General features: G+C 38.4%; 1 protein-coding gene across 3 annotated transcripts in view; it reads right to left on the reverse strand.

The window, feature by feature from the left end:
* Window positions 1-3,472: 3,472 nt before the first annotated feature.
* The window catches only part of MYBPC1 (myosin binding protein C1), a 79,459-nt gene continuing 64,881 nt past the window's right edge, over window positions 3,473-18,050 (reverse strand). For 2 of the 3 annotated variants that reach the window (XM_064456559.1, XM_064456550.1), the window contains 6 exons: window positions 17,271-17,410; window positions 15,390-15,549; window positions 13,750-13,886; window positions 12,436-12,622; window positions 6,041-6,080; window positions 3,473-4,182 (listed from right to left, as the gene is read on the reverse strand). In XM_064456559.1, the coding sequence (XP_064312629.1) occupies window positions 6,070-6,080; window positions 12,436-12,622; window positions 13,750-13,886; window positions 15,390-15,549; window positions 17,271-17,410 (635 nt within the window). In that variant the 3' untranslated portion in view covers window positions 3,473-4,182; window positions 6,041-6,069. Of the gene's footprint in view, window positions 4,183-6,040; window positions 6,081-7,551; window positions 7,611-12,435; window positions 12,623-13,749; window positions 13,887-15,389; window positions 15,550-17,270; window positions 17,411-18,050 lie in introns of all 3 variants that reach the window. The other variant, XM_064456569.1, reaches the window with a different exon arrangement.

Genomic DNA, 18,050 nt, shown 5'->3' on the forward strand with positions numbered 1-18,050 from the left:
CCTGTGCATCACTGCGGTCGATGAACATAATGGTACCAGTATTTATGGAGAATTTGCTCAAGCTTTTTGTGATACCAAGAAGAAAAGAAAAGAAGAGAAAACAAACTAGGAAAAGAAATGGAGGGGAAAATAAGTGGTATAAAAAGTGAGGGCCAAATGAGTGGAGGAAGAAGTAGACTCCCTACTGAATTTATCACTGAGCTTGGGGAAGGGTTTGTTTTAATTTAAAAAGTATTCAGCAGCAAAGCATAGAACAAGGGAACTTAGAATTTAAAGTCCAGTGTGTTTAGACTTCCAGCGCTTCCTCAGTATTCAGGATACACTTTTCCTTCCAAATGCTCTCTGCTTCAGCAAAGCAACAGCTTTACTTGTCAGTCAGGAAAGCAGGCCATGAAAATCAAGTGAAAGTAAGTACACTGTGCTTAAAATAGAATGCCTTTTGCTCCAGAATCCAAACTGCAGCAAAAGACATTCATAAGTTAAGTCTCTCTTCACAATGCTCTGTAAAAGGTAGTGATATTATACTTCCCCCGCGTCCCCCCCCCCAAAGGAAGTACAGGGAGCTTGAAACTTTTTTTTTAACAGATATTTTTTAAAATTTCTGACTCTCAGTAAAGACCTTCTTATAAACAGCATATCCCTATTTAAGCATTATTTCAAAGCTTTGCATGTGTTTTTTCTCCCCTTTCCGTATTTGTGAGATTGTTTTCAGTGAGGGAAAAATGGGCTGACACTGGCCATGATCTCTCAATGCAAATGAGTAACTGCAATGCCTGCATCAAGCTCCACATACAGCAATTTGAGAATGGATCTGTATTTGTACAACAGTAACATATACCAAATGCTATTCCATGGGCAAGGAGAACAAGCTAAGAGAAGACAAAACATTTTCCTCTGGCTGCCTTAAAAATAACCCCTTTTTTTAAATTAACTTTGATTCTTCTTTCTGTGTGTATCTGTGTGTATATCTATGCTTGGGTCTGCCTTCTTACTCCAAGTAAAAACTTTCCTTGACCTGTGTAAGTCAAACTGAACACCAAGCTTTCAAAAATACTAAATTCCTACCAGATATGTGAAAGTGGACAGAAAAGAAAATCCTTATTAAATGTGCTACTGAACTATAACCTCAGCACGTACTAATTGATGGAGAGTGTACATAGCAAACAGATAATATGAATAATGCAACTAGCTGAAGACTTAAACTGGTTTCACATATTACAAAACATCGAGGAACACAAACATAAGCTGTAAAAGGACTAGCAGTTTCATTTCTGCTGGGGCTTTTGTGTTTTGCTGTTACTTTATCTCATGTGACAAGGTTCTATTTGCTGCCCTCTGTTACTCCTAGGTCTCTTTCAGATTCACTAATTTCCTGGAAATTCCATGTAAGCCTACTTTGGAGACATTTATTCCTGGGAGCATTGGGCTGTATCTTCTACAGCATGATATTCTGCTGCTTCTATTCTCTCTAGGTTGTTTTGCCTGTAGTTTTTGTTATCTTTGGACGTCTTTATTCTCCGAAGCTGGTATGAACTGCATATTTCATTAGCATTTTCCTAACTCCACGGTTTTGGTCACACCATTTCATCGATCAAACCCCATCCCTGGAGAATCCCATTAGGCGAATCATCGTAAACCAAAACTTTATCTTTTGTTATTCTCTGTTTAAGGTTCTGCAACCTGTTTTAGATCTACTAGAAATCCTTTTCCTATCCCACCCCATCCTATTATTCCTCTCAAAGTAATTTTCAATTAATTTTTAACCCAGAGGCTTGGCTGTTCAGCATAGTGAGAGCATGAATATATAGCACACTAATGGCCACTCATCTAGATTCCACCCATGCCCCGATTCCCAGTGCTTCCTGTTGGCGTGGTGCATCTCGAGCCCGAGGGACGGCCAATGGCGAATGCTGGGCAGCGCAACTGGGGAGGAATTAAGGGCATCTGAATATAACGCTTACTGTTCACATAGTGAAAAGTAGCTTAGTTCAGCTTGTCTTTTAACACTGCTGGCATCTGGTAGAAATTAGAGTAGCTAATTCTGTTGGCAGAGAGCCTACAGAAGCTGAGATTTATGCTGGCTTCCAGGTTATTATGTATGGTGTATGAGGACCGAGGAGGCAGATAGCTGCATAAGCTTGAAGCTGTAAACGTCGCTGTGTACGAAGTGCAGATGGCTATGCACATCCTTTTTGGCTTACTGAAAAGCACAAACTCAGAATAACCATAGCTTTTGGTGCTGACTATAAGGTATCTCAACAGACTGATATTATTTTAAATGAGGGCCATGTGCTTAAATGCTTAAACCTGGGTGGCATGTATTCAAAATCGCCCTCTCCTACAGCCTTCTGTGCTTCAGAACAGATGAAGGGAGATCCGATTCACTGGTGAGGTACAGAATAAAGAGAAATTATTAATCCTTTATGTAATTTTCTTAGTAGATGTGTTGCCTTCTTTCATGTGTCAGTGTGAATGAATGTGTAGGAGAGAATTGCTTTTGGCAGGAGCAGGGTGAAATGCAGGTGGGCGGGTGTCCAGGATCACTGGGAATGGAGAATTGCTTCCTTGCACAGATGGCAGCGCAGAAGAAATCGCAAAGATAAGAAGGAGAGAAGGAAGAAAGAAGATCTCAGAGTGAGTAAGATTTACAGAACATCAAGTGAGAAAATGCTTTCAGATCCCCGAGGTGAAAGAAGTGGTGATTCAAATGAGAAAACACCAGTTCAGCAGTGGCAGTTGATAGTAATTCATTCTTCTGTTATTGCGTAATTATTGACTGCTGGATGTTTGAAAATGCACTCCAAATAACGATCTTGCAAGGTACTACTGGTCTAAGCAGACCTTTATCTTTATAAACCGTAATTGAAGATCAATCATTAGTCACTAAGCACATAACCCACCCTATCTATACAGCCAGAGTGAGGACTGGTAAATAAATAACAGGGCAATAGGGGATCAACAACCTGGCCAAATTATGTGTGACCTTGTGTCTCACATGCTTCAGAGTCTGCTGGAGACTTACAATCCCCCCCACTCCTGAAATGCTTGGAGGTTCATGCTGCTGGAGTTGGAAAAGTAATGTAGCCATTTCACCTTATCTAAGGCAGTTTTGCCTTGCATGGTAAACTCCCTAGTGGCATGGTGTGAGCCCCTTTCCTGCTACGATACCTGCAACAGCTCCGTGAATTGCTGAGGAAGGGGGCAGATACAGAATGATGAAGGCTGCCACAGCTGGCATTTATAATATTTAAAATATTGAAAACCTATAGATACAAAATTGCATGTATCCATAGCATTTCTCATGTATCTTACAGGTGTAAGCCCATTGGGTTAGGTGACTGCTGATAACTGTTTTCTACTCAGTGTGGTGGGCTCAAGTTCCTGCTTTACAGTATGTGGAAATTGAATAAGAAGTGTGGTAAGATGAGAGAAAAAAAGCTAAAAAAAATAGTAAACAAGAACTTGATAGATCTTAAGCACTTCATATTTATTGTACATTAAATAATTTCAGTTCAGTTGAGAGACTGATGAGTTGCATTTAGGAAATCAAAACTTCTAAAGGAAGGTACGTTCAGCTTAACTGATCATTAAGTACATATGTATTAATTAAGTTATAGTAAAACCATGTTCTGTTAAACAATTCTCAGGTGAATAAGATACATTATCGAAGAGGTATGTATTCCACAGGTCTTATTGCACAGCTACTGGCTAATCCATGTACTTTCAGTCTGAGAAAGATATGCGTTGTACCACCGAGTACAAACTCTGACTGCCTCCTCATGTTTATTACAGAGCTTCTCCTCTTTCCTCATTAAAAACCAGAACACAATATCAAACAGGAAATAAAGCTGAACATTACAAAACGTGTGTTGTCTTCAGTTCATTTCATTTCAACCCCAAAGCAATCCATGCGTATTCTTTCTTTTCAGTAAGAGCAGGTAGGGAAAACAAAACAACGAAGAAAAAAAAAAAGAAAGTAAAATCCCCAACCACACGTTTGTTCTGTCATTGCAAGAACTAAAATGCTGTAACTCTGCTACCAATTTCCAGCGCAGTGGGAGGAAACACTGTGGACGGACTCTCACTTCCCCTCAGTTTTGTCTGCCTGCACTTCACGCATATATGAATTAATGATATGCGGAGGCACTCCATCCATCAGTAGTCTGAAGAACGAAAGCCCACCTACAAACAAGGAATAAGACAGCCTTCAGGTTGAAGGTCCCTGGAGCAAGAGCTTTGTACCTTTATTTTCTGGCGTAAGTGGCAAAGGTTTAGTCAGTCCCTATCGCATACTTTGTTTTGAGATGGGATAAAATTCATCCCTGTACAAAAGTCCAGCACAAGAATTAACCATTATTTCATCTCTGTACCACACAGGACTTTCCTGTCCTCTTGCGCAGGGTGAATTTCATTTCTAGGATGTCATATATCCAGCCATTTATCTCATGCCATGCAATAGTCTATGACAAGCTTCACCTCAAATAACCCTCTTGGATTTCCATCAGGCTGGGAGGAGTCGAGTCAGAGATGGAAGTCAGCCCAGAAGGAACAATGTAGAAAACACCTGACTGGGATGAGTTGTGGAAAACATGCAGAGACATTCAAACTATTCTAGTGTTGGGTCTTATAATGATGTATAAGTATTTAGAAAAATATTTACCATGTTGCTTGAAAATAACAGCTGGGATGATCTGCCTTCTGACTGTGGGTTAGCCACCATGAGTAAAAAACTGAACCAAACCTATTTTAAGTTACTGACAGAACAGAAACCTAGGCTTAAAAGAAAGTCTTTGGAAGTACTCAGTGTTTTCTTTGGTGTTCTGGAAAAAGGAACAAGGCAAAAGATTTTTGAAGAACATTTAATAATTTTAGCAATCATGAGACAAAATATTTCTTTCCATGCCCAGAAGAACATGTATGTAGTGTCTAACGCATCAGCCAGGGCACCCCAGATCCCACTGATGTAGAAGTGGTAATTTCGTACAATAATCCAAATTAGGAGTGAAATTTTGTGCCATTGAAAAAAGTGTAATGGAAACTAAACACATGGGTATTTCCATTAATTTCACTGAAACCAAATGACATTTGGAAAGATCAGTGGGAAAAAAAGATAAATATTTTGCTAAAAACATTAGAGCCTGCCCTTTCTCAAGACAAAGGCATTTCTGGTAAGAAAGCTACCAAGCTAAGAAGCTACTATTCCACTTACAAGCCTGCAGGACTATTCTGTTCTGCAAGTTGCAAAACCACCCGCTAATGACTGCACTTACCTTTGGAGCCTTTTCTGGAACACACCAAAAGCTTTAAAGCAAAGGTACATTGCCAGGATGAAGGTATCACTGTCTCTGAATGCTTCAGCTAACTGCAGCTGAGCTGATACTTACATATAGCATTTATCCTGAGTACAGATTTTAGGATTTTTATAACCTTTATTAACACAAGGATTATGCAATTAAAGTGCTGTTAGTTACTAGTGCTTATGAGGCTGTGCTGTCTCATATAACTCCGTCATCATTGCAGAACTCTTCACTCCCGACCTTGGGTAGATGCACAATACAGTCAAAAAAACCCATGCTTTTTGGCATTCTTTTCAACTCATTGTAGTGCAAGTTGTGATACAAATAATTCATTTTTAACTGAAATTAAGTGTGGAATAAATATTGCATTTATGTAGAGGTATATTCCTGTATGAAAATAACTGACTGTAAATGCAAAATGCTCTTTTATTACTTGCTAATTAAATTGCTACTTACTAATTACTTGCTATTCATGCTAAAATTAATCATGCTAACTCATGCACTGTTACATTCCATTGAAACATGCACTATTAGAAGGTACTGGGAGGTACTACGGAGAGGAATTGCCATAACAAGCATTTATTATGAAAATCTGGATTTATATGCATTAAAACTATCATGCTACTAACTTTAAAAAACATTTTCATTAAGTGAAATAATGAAAATCATGCCATACTAGGCAGACATTGTATGACGTGTAAACAGACATAAGCTTCATATGCAAGAACCATATGAAAGCTTACCTTAGATGACAATATACATTCAAAAATCCTTACTGTGTAACTAAGGGAGAGAGAGAAAGAGAAGTAACAATTTAATCACAAACACAAAAGTAGAGAGAAAGTGATGAGCGAAATTATGCTTACAATTATGTCAAGATGATGTTTTAATCCTTAGTCATGTAAAATAGGTAGGAATAGAAGCACATGAAGAGTAAAAGGTAGGGATCCAGTTCCACTTCAAAATTATCATTAATATGTAAAAGCTATATTAATATGTACGAGTAACTGTAACTCCTGTAATTAGTCTAAAGTGTAGATTGGAACCAAATTACGCAACTGACATTTATGATAAAAGTTTCCAAACGTAGCTTCAAGCTAATACATATATATATATATATATATAGTATTTTCCACCAGGGGTAAAAAGCACACACATAACACCAAAGCACATATATATATATATATATATATATATATATATATATATATATGCCAAAACTGTGTAAGGCAAAATAATCAAGTACAGACTAATAACATACCTGTGCACTAAAGTACTTTGTCACATATCCACATATATATTACTTAAAGCATGCTATTTACTCTATAGGAGCCCTTACTTTTAAACAAACATTTTGACTCTATAAAACATCCATATATATATATATTTATATATGTGTATATACAAAAGCACTCAACTTTGTGCCTACTGTAGCCGTTTAAGACAGATACCTTAACACTTCAAATACTACAGGAACATTATCTAGCCTAATTTCTTCACATGTTTTAAGTTTAAAATAGTAAATTCGGGTGCATAACATACTGGAGACTAGTTTCTGGGCATCTCTGACATTTTAAAACTGCACTGCCAATATTCTGGACTTGGGCAAGGCTAAATATAAACACATTTCTATAGAAAGAACCACATTCTCTGAACCCCACTGAACCTGAATTTAAAATAAACTCCAGAGCTAATTAAGTAAGGTTATACGCTTGTAAGTAAAAAGTTTTCACTGATTTCACTTGGATCAAGATTTCATCCTTAGATTCTGTAGTACAAGCTCAGACATGGATTATCACTCTCAGCACTAACTTGTAGCCAAAGACTAACTCTGTAATAAAGAACGCCTTTTAAGCACAATAAATGACTTTATGATACTCCTGTTCTTTCAATAATTCTACAGGCTAACTGAGAGCTGTTTGTCAAATTTCTGTCTCCTGGAAATGTCTAAGTGTTCTGGCCAAAGGTAGTCACAGTCATTAAATAAATTCTTTATAGGTACAGGTAGTTTTATGTCCAATGGCGTAGCAGAAATATGTCTAAACCCTTTTTAACTCAGACGTTAAATACTCATATTCTTGATTAATTTGGCCTTCTTTGCTCATGTGACATAGACATTGTATGCCATGAGACGCTAGCTAGTTTAATCTAAAAAAGCAAATAAATACACACTTTGCATGCAGAAAATGCATTTGCATGTGGAAAGAGGAAGGGAATGAAATGGAATGTCCAGAGGAGTATGCTTATTATAAACCTGATTATTCCCCGCCAAGAAGAATGGTTCTCCTGGGTTAATTACTCCGTGATATATCACTGCAGAATTAGAATATTTATAGTGGTATTTATTCGCATTTGAAATTCTTCCCAGTGATCTTCACACCTTAGTTTTTAATATGTTTTATACAGCACCTTTGCTACTTATTAGAGTGATCACCAACCTTGATTTCGCCCTTAAGATCAACATTCTCCAAAAATGTTTGTTTCATGATAAAAAAAGCATGATGACTAATCTGAATCTTTTAATTGACCTCAGTGAAGCTGATATGGAATCAGTTCCTTCCTGCTTGTAATGAGAGATTTACAGCCATAATTCAGGATCTACGTCAAACTTGAAAGATAATATATTTTTAATTTCCCTTATATATATATATATGCAATTAGATTTTGCGTACTCACCATCTTTCAAGATATAAGAGTTAGAGTTATTCTTTTGTCTAAGATCTATTACATGACTTTTTTCATCACACTTGTAGTTACAAAAAAGCCATCGTACATGCAGTTGTACCGAGCAGCTCATGTAACTGCTGTCTTTAAGTTTACTCAGCAAAACTGAAAACACAAGATGAAGTACTGTCTATCTGAAACAGCATCAGCAAATGCAACTTCCCCCTCTTTTTTTTCTTTTTAGGACAGAATAAGAATTTATTATATTTTTATTATTGTGCTCATAATTATCATTACTTATTTTTCAAGAAATGAGTGTTACATTTAATAACAAATAGGGGGTGTAATTTGGCACTAAAATAATGTAAGTGAATGGCTAAAAAAGTAGAAGATTATAGCATACTGATAGTATTCATAGCCAGAGTATTCATGGCTCCTCAGTTGTTCAAGTACTATGCAAAATTGGAAGTCCTAGACTGTTTTGTGAGTCGTTCTATGACATTCCTAGGACTGGGGTTGTGTATATGCATGATTAATATCAGCACTCCAACACCTCAGAAAGAGATGGATAAAATAAATTCTAGCCAACATAAGGAAAATTCATGTACTGCAATATATACTGTTGCATGGCATAGAGCTCTTTAGCATGACCTACTGTCCAAAGACCTCTAAGAACAGTGCTGTAGCTAGTACATTCGTCAGATAGGTAGCCTAGCCTTGAGCCTGTTGGTCTTATTCAGGCAACATTCAACTGTATCTCATCATTTTACAAATCCAGACCTTGATTGTTACTTGCTGGAGTAAAGCCAAATGAATTTAAAGCTATGCATATGAAAACATACACATACACACATACACACACACTGCAATCCATTTCCAGTGAGTCAGAAATCCAGAACGCTTTGCTCTGCGTCAGTGTGATGAGCAGTCATCCGAAGAGCCCTCCTAAGTGAACAAACAGGCTAGGAGACTCAAAAGAATGGTAATTCAACACATAGGTCAACAGAAGAGTGAAATAAAACTTAATTTGTTTTTATGCTCTGGTTGTTTAATACTAATTTGCATTTGTCTGTATCATATAGCAAACCCTGAGCCTACCCTGGTTTGCCAAGCTACAGCTGCTGTATTTGCTTAATCCTGTTCCCTTTGAACTCGTCAGCTGAACTGTCAGTCATGTCAAGAGTGTCAGCACTGAACCCTTACTAGAACTGTCCTCTTTCTAAGCCCTTCAAATTTCTAGTCTAAGCAGTCCTCAAAAAAGACCCTAAAGTAATGGCTAAACCTGCCAGGATGGAGGGAGGGATCTCCACAAATGTGACCACTCACAGCCCAAACATTGGAAGAGAACCACAATACCAAGCTTGGTGGGGGGAGTGCGACTACACCAGGTGATGGCTGATATGCAGTTGGGTTCAGAAACAAACCATTAACTAGGGGAGGTGGTATTTAGGTTAATGAAGCAGTCCATCACATAGCTAAGAAGAGAGAAACTAACACAGCCCAGGTGGGATCCTCACAGCCTACATTTTTCAGAACTTCTTCCAGGTGTGATGCAAAACTAAAGTCCTCCTCTGAGCAAGATGTCTAAGGCATAGTATTCCATTTTTCAGTTGGTCTTTTAAAGTAAATATTACCTTTTTTGGGAAGAAAGAAGGCTTTTTGAGTCTAGAAATCTCCATGCTACAAGCCTTTTGCAGTCAGCGGGTGTGGGAGGTTTTGTTTAAAAGTGGGAAAGGATGAACTAAATCTCGTCTAAGGGGAGCCATTCTTACAGCCTCATTCTTGGTGCAGCAAAGGTATGTTCAACTGCAACCCGAAGAAAAAGTGCCAGAGGAATTGAGACTGTAGACGTGCTGCAACCAGCTGATATGATGATTAATACAACCCTCAGGATGTGATGCAAAGCCCATGTATCTATCCATGGTTTCCTATGGGATGAATGATTGGGGGGATACTTGAATCTGACTGAGGTGCTAGGGTTTGTTGGCAATGTTAAAAACTGAGTCAGAATCTCACAGAGCTGGAAGCAATCCTGAGACGTCATTTAGTTCCTATCATAATCCTAACAAACTGTACTGCTCTCATTCTTCTAAGCTGCTCTGAAAGGCTCTTGATACCAAAGGCTCTACAACCTCTGCAGGAAGTCTGCTCTAGTGCTTCACTGCTCTGACTGTCGCCTACCCTAAAGGCTTGCTGCCATGTTGCCAGATATAATTTTTCAGTTTTAATCTTTAATGTGGCTGTTATGGAAAGAATCGGCTGTGAATGGGACAGGCCTGGCAGCTTGTATCATGTGTTCTCCATTTCAGAACACTACTGAGAAAACTGGACCTATGAAACTTTAATAAACATTTGTCAGCAAAAGTCATCAGGGACCAGTTGTACCTAGTAACCAATTTAATGAACAGACTGTAGCTTTTTTCCTAGAGACATTACTTCTAATTGGCTAGAGAAGGATCTAAGCATTCCCAGCCTATTTCAATTAACAGTCCATAAATACAAGAAATTAAATTTCCCATCAGTATTGATCAAAGGCAAAAATACCTCCATACTTCTTTCTTAAAAACTCTAACATAAAGCAGCTTCTGCTGCTGGTGAATAATTTCTTGGAAACTGTTGCATATTAAAAGAGAGCCTGAATGAAGACATGGTGTGTGTATTACACTTCAAAAACAGCAAACTAATTCATCCTGATATTCAGTGAAAAAAAATTCCAAGATCAACAGCAGGATCTATATTTCACAACAGCTGGAAAGGGAATTAAGGAAGAATAATCTGTTATCCATGGCAACACTTAGAGTTTGGACTTCCTAAAATGGAGAGATATTGGTTAATTTTTTCTTATCTTAAAAATGTTTCATAGTATTCTGCACATTATATGTAAAAAAATTCTTTGTAAAATAAGGGACAGAAACAGCCAGCTTCTTGTATTTAAAACGTAGTATTTGGTTGTCCTACAAGCAAAGTGCTGAAGACTAAAAAGTTACAGGTGAGTGTAAATGTGCTAAGAACTTTAAGGCTTGGGGACTTAGGAAGTTTAATGAAATAGCAAACAAATTTGGCCTTTCAGTATAAAAAAAGTAGATGAAGCAGCCTCCTCAGGTGATGAGGTCTTCTGTTACACTGTGAAATAGAGAGATTGCTTGTGATTAAGGAAAACAATCATACTTCCAGGATGAGGGCATCACCTTTTAAACACAGTATCTTATGTTATAATCTCATAAAAATTAAGAAATGTATTATGTGTATTTTCATTACATTAGTTAAATGTTCAACTTCATAGACCAAACATTTTTGCAATGACTTCTTGCTAGCAAATTTGAGCTGTGGGACAAGGTACATCAGAAAATACAGAAAACGAAAATTGAAATCCAAAGTAAACACAATACAGTCCATAAGGATATTAAATATTATGGTTTTCATTACAGACTAGCATGATGGAAATACTATAATTAGGACCATATTCAGCTAGCCTAAATCCCCTCTAAAGTCATGAGGTAGACACTTCCTATCAGCTAGCTTTAGGCAGCTTTCCTTACTTATAACCTCAAATTAATTTTTTTTCAGAAATACTTAGCTTATTCCACTGTTGAAACAAAAGCCTTTGGTGGGAGTTAGTCCAGCTAAATATGACCCTGCCTTTTCCTAGGAAGCAATTTTCTGAAAAGTAGGGTCCTGAGATTATTCATTAGTAGTCTAATCCAAATCCTGTCGCCGTTCATGATATCCCAATCAATGCTAAACCACCTGGAATTCATAAAATGTATCTATTAATGAAAATAAATATATGTCTTCAGTTGTAGAAGGCTAACCTACTTTGTCCTCTCTCCCTGTATTTGCAAAATCCATAGGTTTGATTACTTTGTTCTTAAAGTAAGTACAGCAATTATATCAACTAGCTTGTGTCCTTGGGAACAACGCTGCTTTTTGCTGCATGATTTTGCTAACAAACTACATTAACAAGTTCTCCTTGGAAGCAAATGTTTGGTTTAATGCATGACTTTAAGGCGTACCAAGACTGCCCTGAACTAGTCTTTCTTCCTTCTCCCCTTGCCATTTCCTTCAGAGATCTGTTTCTTATCCAAGCTGATTTTTTAAATGTTTTCCCAAAGAGCTCTATGGCTGAGTCTTACTAGAGTCTGTCAGGTAAGTGGCAAAGAGGTATAATCTAAGAAGTACAGTAAACCATTTCGTCACTTGCGGAAAAAGTCCTTGCAATCACTGAATATGTGAATTGGTGTGGGGGGGGATAAAAAAGACAGTATGTGTTTTGCATGTCTTATGCAGTAAGCACAACATGTTGGTCTTCGAAAAGAAAACAAAGTGACCAATATAGTTTATTTTGCCCTAACCAAGTTGTTATTTTCATCTGAGAAAGTTAAAAATTATGTTTGCCTTTGCTTTGCATACTTTTGACTCCTATGTAGATGGTTTTCAGACAAACAGGGCATTTGCAATCATTTAAAACCCTTACCTTTTACTTCCAGCTTGCAATCAACTTCTGCCTCTCCAAGTGCATTGACTGCTCGGCAGGTGTAAGTACCTCCGTCATAGGGACTGGGTTTGCGGATCTCCAAGGTGCAGACACCTTGGTTGCTGAACATTCGGTACTTTGGGTCATTCATTATAAGGACTTTGTTTTTCAGCCAGGTTATTTTGGGCTGTGGTAAAAACAGAAGAAAACCCACAAGCACAAACCTATGAACTTAAGTATTTTATCACTTTTTGTGGTGTTCTGTTGAAGTTGAGTAATCCAGAAATGATACAAAATAGCAAAATAGTGGTAGAAAGGAAACTAATCTATAACTCAAACACAAGCTGCATCATGCATCTCTTTTTAAGCACAGTTTTTTTTTCAGTGCAGCTCCTATCACATAGTCATAAGTATCAGCCTGTTGTCAATATTAGAGGTGCTGTGTAATGATGGCAAACATCTGAGCAGTAGCTTTTGAGATCCAATTACTCGCAGTCAATAAGAAAAGGATGGGTTTTTTTTCACAGCACTGCACACAGAACAGTGAGAAACTGTGAAGGTGAAGAGTGAACAGCAAACATGTTCTTAAACACTCTTGAGTTCTCATTTTACTAGGTCAGTTCAATTTTTCACAGCAGAAAACAGGTCACAAAAAGACACAACTCAAAAGAAACTCTAAGATGCATTGCACAAGTGGGTATGAGAATCAATGTGGTACCTGGGGTATTCATAGAATAATAGAATCACAGAATCAATTAGGTGGGAAAAGACCTTTAAGATCATCGAGTCCAACAGTAAACCTAACACTGCCAAGTCCACCACTAAACCACGTTCCTGAGTACCATGTCTACATGTCTTTTAATACCTCCAAGGATGGTGACTCAACCACTTCCCTGGGCAGCCTGTTCCAATGTTTGACAACCCTTTCAGTGATTATTTTTTTCCTAATATTCCTGCAATGTGCTTTCTTAAAGCATAATTAGCTTTTTATAGAATAATTATGACTTTATTTTAGTAACAACCTTTACTGATATATTAACTGTACAGCTGTTTTCAGTGCTGGTCCCAGTATAGCCCAGCCTTTTCCTGAGGTTCTACCCTTTCACTGAGTTATCTTTGGATTTAATAACTATTACAATGCCTATAACATAGGTAAATAGGTCCTTTTTTTTGTATTCTTTAGAGCCCACACCACTCTTTTTGCTATCAGCCTGGCTTGTGAGTGAGACAAATAGTAAAAATGGTATTACAATTTTTATTATCAGGTTAAACTCTCTCGTGTTTTAACTGATACTGTTATGAGCTGTCCTGTACCTTGGGGTTGCCCCGAACACTGCAGTTCAAAGTAGCGTTGTAACCAGCTACAGCAAATGTGTTGACTAGAGGCTGAGTAAACAACGGCTGTTCGCTGAAGTCAAAATCGTCGTAAACTGGATATTTGTAGACTTTACCTATGAAATGAAAATAAAACATTTATAAAAAGGGTGTTGGCATGTAGCTAAATACTCAAGCATCTTAAAAAGCTACAAAAAGTCTGAATTTCTTCTGATCTACTCTGCTTTAGGTACCAACCTGACTCTAGTAATTGCACTTGCAGGGGAGGCTGGAAGTGAGCCTGGGAAGTGACTATAGCCCTAAAGGATCATGCTATAGTGTGGATGTCCGAGAGCTCTTCTTTGTTTCCTCCTGAGTAGGTGGTATACAAAATAATACGCATTTATTCTGTATCTTTGCCTGTATGCCCTACATGTTATGAAACAGGATAGATCCTGACTGATGTACTGCAGATGCCTGCCTTGACAAACCATGTTTACTCTGTTGACAATTACTTTTCACAGTTTGTTCTGATCACAAACTGGCTCTGTATCTGAAAATCCATTTTTCTTTCTGCTTCATATAGTGCACTAACAATACAGACACCTGAATGGATGTAGTTTCTGTACAAGGAAAACATGGTAGTAAAATCTACTTTCTCACTGCAACTTTATCCCTGCTCTGCAATGAAGATTACCCTCAATAAACCACCTTCACCCACAAACTAAGCTGGCATTTAAAACAGCTGGACTGATTGGCATCTGTTTCTGTGCACAGGTGTCTTTAAACATCTTTGCTTCACTGAAACCTAATCCAAGCTCTCACACTGACTTCAGTGCAGCTTAGGCCTGATACTTGCTCTTGTGACAAGGGCAAGTAGGGAGTGATGAAAAACAATTCCTGTTAGCCATTCTTTTGTTCATGATCCTGTTTCTAAAAGAGAGGTGGTTTTCTTTTTAATAACAGAAGTGGGCTCTAGTACCCTGGGCTTTCAGTCCTTCAGCCCGTCACTGTGGCTTGTACAGGTTGTCATGGCAGTCATGTATTCCTTTCTTTCAGACAAACTGAGGTAATCTGGATTGGTTTTCTTTAAACCACCTGCCTGTAGAATTTCCCTTCCATAAAGGTGCAGTTAATTTTTTTTTTGAAGTATACAGTACCATTTCAAACTGTCAATTTCTGAAATGTCAGGATTTCTGACCACAAAATCAGAATTTTTCCGGCTCCACTAGCAAGAGCATGGGTTATGCTTCTCTGTTGAATCCTGCCTGAAATGGACAGGAGCGCTTGCACAGCTGATGCCGAGTCTCCACTGGGAGGCAGTGACTGACCACTTCTAACGGAACAGCTTCTTTACTCCTCTTACAGCTCTTGTTAACTTAGATCTGCCAGTGGTGACACGAGCGTAGAAAATGTCAGAACATGGGAAAAATGTCCCACTCTTGATTAAAGAAAACAAGTATGAACTATGTGGACAAACCAAGAAGTCCTAATATGAAATGTTTTAGCTGTTTCTTGTACCTGGTCTTGGGGTTAGGAATGCATCTGAATGCTTTAGAGGTATGGCCTTTACCTCTAATCACCCTCCAGCCTCTGAACACACCCCTTCCCTTTTGACAAGGAATGGATAATTAGCTAACCATCCTTTGCAATCAAAGCACTCTCTTTGGTCATCGTTGCATCCTCACTGAGGCCACATATGTTTTCGGCGAAGATACGGAAGTAGTACTCATTTCCTACGACGAGCTCGTTAATGGTGGCACTGGTGCGGTGGTAGTGCTCCATTACTGTGAACCATTCCTGAAGGACACAAACACAGAGAGTAAGCTTCCCTGCAGCCAGCGCCCTGCAGCTCTCAGCCAGTAATTGTTTGGAAGAACCATCAGGCTTGCGGGAGTAAGATTTTTCTTTTAAGGGAATGTAAATGGATACTAAAATAGTGAAGCTGGCAATAATTAATTATTCGGTCTGAAATGAGTGATAATGAGAATACCACAAAGGTCACTGCTGAGCAGTGAAGACCAAATGGAAAGTGAACCGGAATGAAAGTTTCAGTAGTGAATTGTTACGCTGTCTTAGCTGGGAGGGCTCGTTTTAGGCAATCCAATACTACAAAGGCTGTATTTTGCGAGGCAAGGCAGGATCCTTCATTCCTTTTCCACACTGCTGACAGAGGAGGTTCTGTTGCAGATAAGAAAAGTAGTGGCATGTACTACTCTGCAGTAACACGTACTCACAAGAGGCCAATGCACTGATCTACCCCCTGTTCCACAGGTTGAGTGTTCATGGGAAATGTAATTTTATGCAGGTGGTCCGCTGATATCTAAAGGCTGAGATAGAGAGGTGGGTTTTAGCACTTTAGTCTTGCAGCAGTAACAGGATGTGTTGTTTCTATCCTAGTACGCAATACCTAAATAACAAGCCGAGATGAACTAAAATTGCAATAAATACAAACTGCAATATGACCACAGCAATGCGTTTGCTTATCTTTACTCTGCCTTACATAGTGTTCTTGCTTTTCTAAAGGTGAACTCATGCCGAGTTCCCAGTGCCACAGGTTGCACTGATATCTGGTCATCTTTAAGAGCCAAAGTGTAGAAGGCCAGCTGTGCCAGAATTGCAAATTCAACACCACGGAGAATTTGGGGACACTGTGACCTGAATGATCCATGACACACTGGACCCTAGACACTGCTGTTGTTGCTTTCTCCTTAACACAGTAATTTAGAGGCGGGGGATATCATTGTTCTGACCACTGAAAAGAGACCATCTTTTCTTACAGTCTGAAAAGAAAGAAAAAATGAAGGATGGGAAAGGAAATCATGGCACAGGAAGAATGAATTGATCATACCATGAAGCAGATTGACATATTAAAGTGGGAGTGGGTGGGTGGCAAAAAGATTCCCTCAGATAAGGCAACTCCCAAAATATTGTCTTAGATTACCAGTGCTTAAATTTGCAGTAAGTGTTAAATGTAAGAATCCAACTACTGTCTTATAAAGAAGTGTAAAATTCATGTTAGTTTAATGAAAATAAGAAACATCTCTATGACGCCCTTTTCATCTGTAAATATCAAAGCAGTTTACGAGTTACATATGTACCATTTTGCCATGGGTAGTAAGGAGTGGCAATGAGTAAGGAGTTACACAATGTGACATTACAGGTCTGAAAACAACAGCACTACATTTTGATTCTAGTAGCAGCCTACTGACTTCAGAATTAATATTTCTGGTTTTTTTTTTTTTTCTTCTATTGAGACAAAGGAAAAAAAAGCAGAATTACTTCCCTCAAATGCACCTGTCCTTTCCTTTTTAGTCCTCCTCTTTGGCACCATTTGAAAACATTTCCATTTTCAGGCTTTAGGTACAGTGAACAGGAGACTTCTGGAGTTTTTAGAGAGGCCTTCCAGATTTTCTGAGCACTTTGTCCACTTACCTCAATTTAAGCATGTAAGGCTTTTTATTTTTAAAAGGGAGAATTAATGAGTACAACAGCCTTTTAAATGCCTCCTTATTACTTACCATACTCTTTTTATCTGCTTTTTGAATAGTGTACCCAGTAATGGCAGCATTGCCATCATCTTTTGGTGGCTTCCATGATAAATTTACGTTGTCTCCCCAGACGTCCTCAATAGTTACAACCTCTGGTGGGCCTGGGCGATCTGTAACAAAAACACGGCAGCTTACATTTTCCATTGTTTGCTTTCTCTCTCTCTTCCTCTTTCCTACACAGATCTTCCACTTAGTTTGATTCCTCTCTCTCTTTCTCACAACAGGCACATGCCAAAACCAACATCAAAAGACAGCTGACGTTGCAAAATAACTTTCCAAAATTAAGACATGTCAGAATTATGAAAAACTTAACTTGACCGCTTTGTGAGTGTGGTTTCTAATATGCGCGTGCTCTTTAATTACATAAGGACATGATATTTTGGAAAAGTTAAGACCAGTTGAAGATATGTTCTTAAAAGACAAACTCGTACAGTCATTATAAAGGCTATGCTATGAGTATTGCCTATTATGTTGTCATGGTTTTAGCTAGGATAGAGTTAATTTTCTTCACTGCAGCTGGCACAGTGCTGTGCTCTGGGCATAGTATGAAAACAATGTTGATAATACACCAATGTGTTGGTTGATGCTGTACTAGTGGTAGTACTTGTACTAGTGGTAGTGCTTGTACTAGTAAAGGACTTTTCTAGCTTCCCATGCTCTGCTGGGTGCACAAGAAGCCAGGAGGGGGCACAAGAAGCCCGGCGGGGGCACAGCTAAGAGAGCAGATGCAAACTGGCCGAAGGGATATTC

Source organism: Phalacrocorax carbo, chromosome 1 (genome assembly GCF_963921805.1).
Source record: "Phalacrocorax carbo chromosome 1, bPhaCar2.1, whole genome shotgun sequence".
NCBI classification, from domain to species: Eukaryota; Metazoa; Chordata; class Aves; order Suliformes; family Phalacrocoracidae; genus Phalacrocorax; species Phalacrocorax carbo.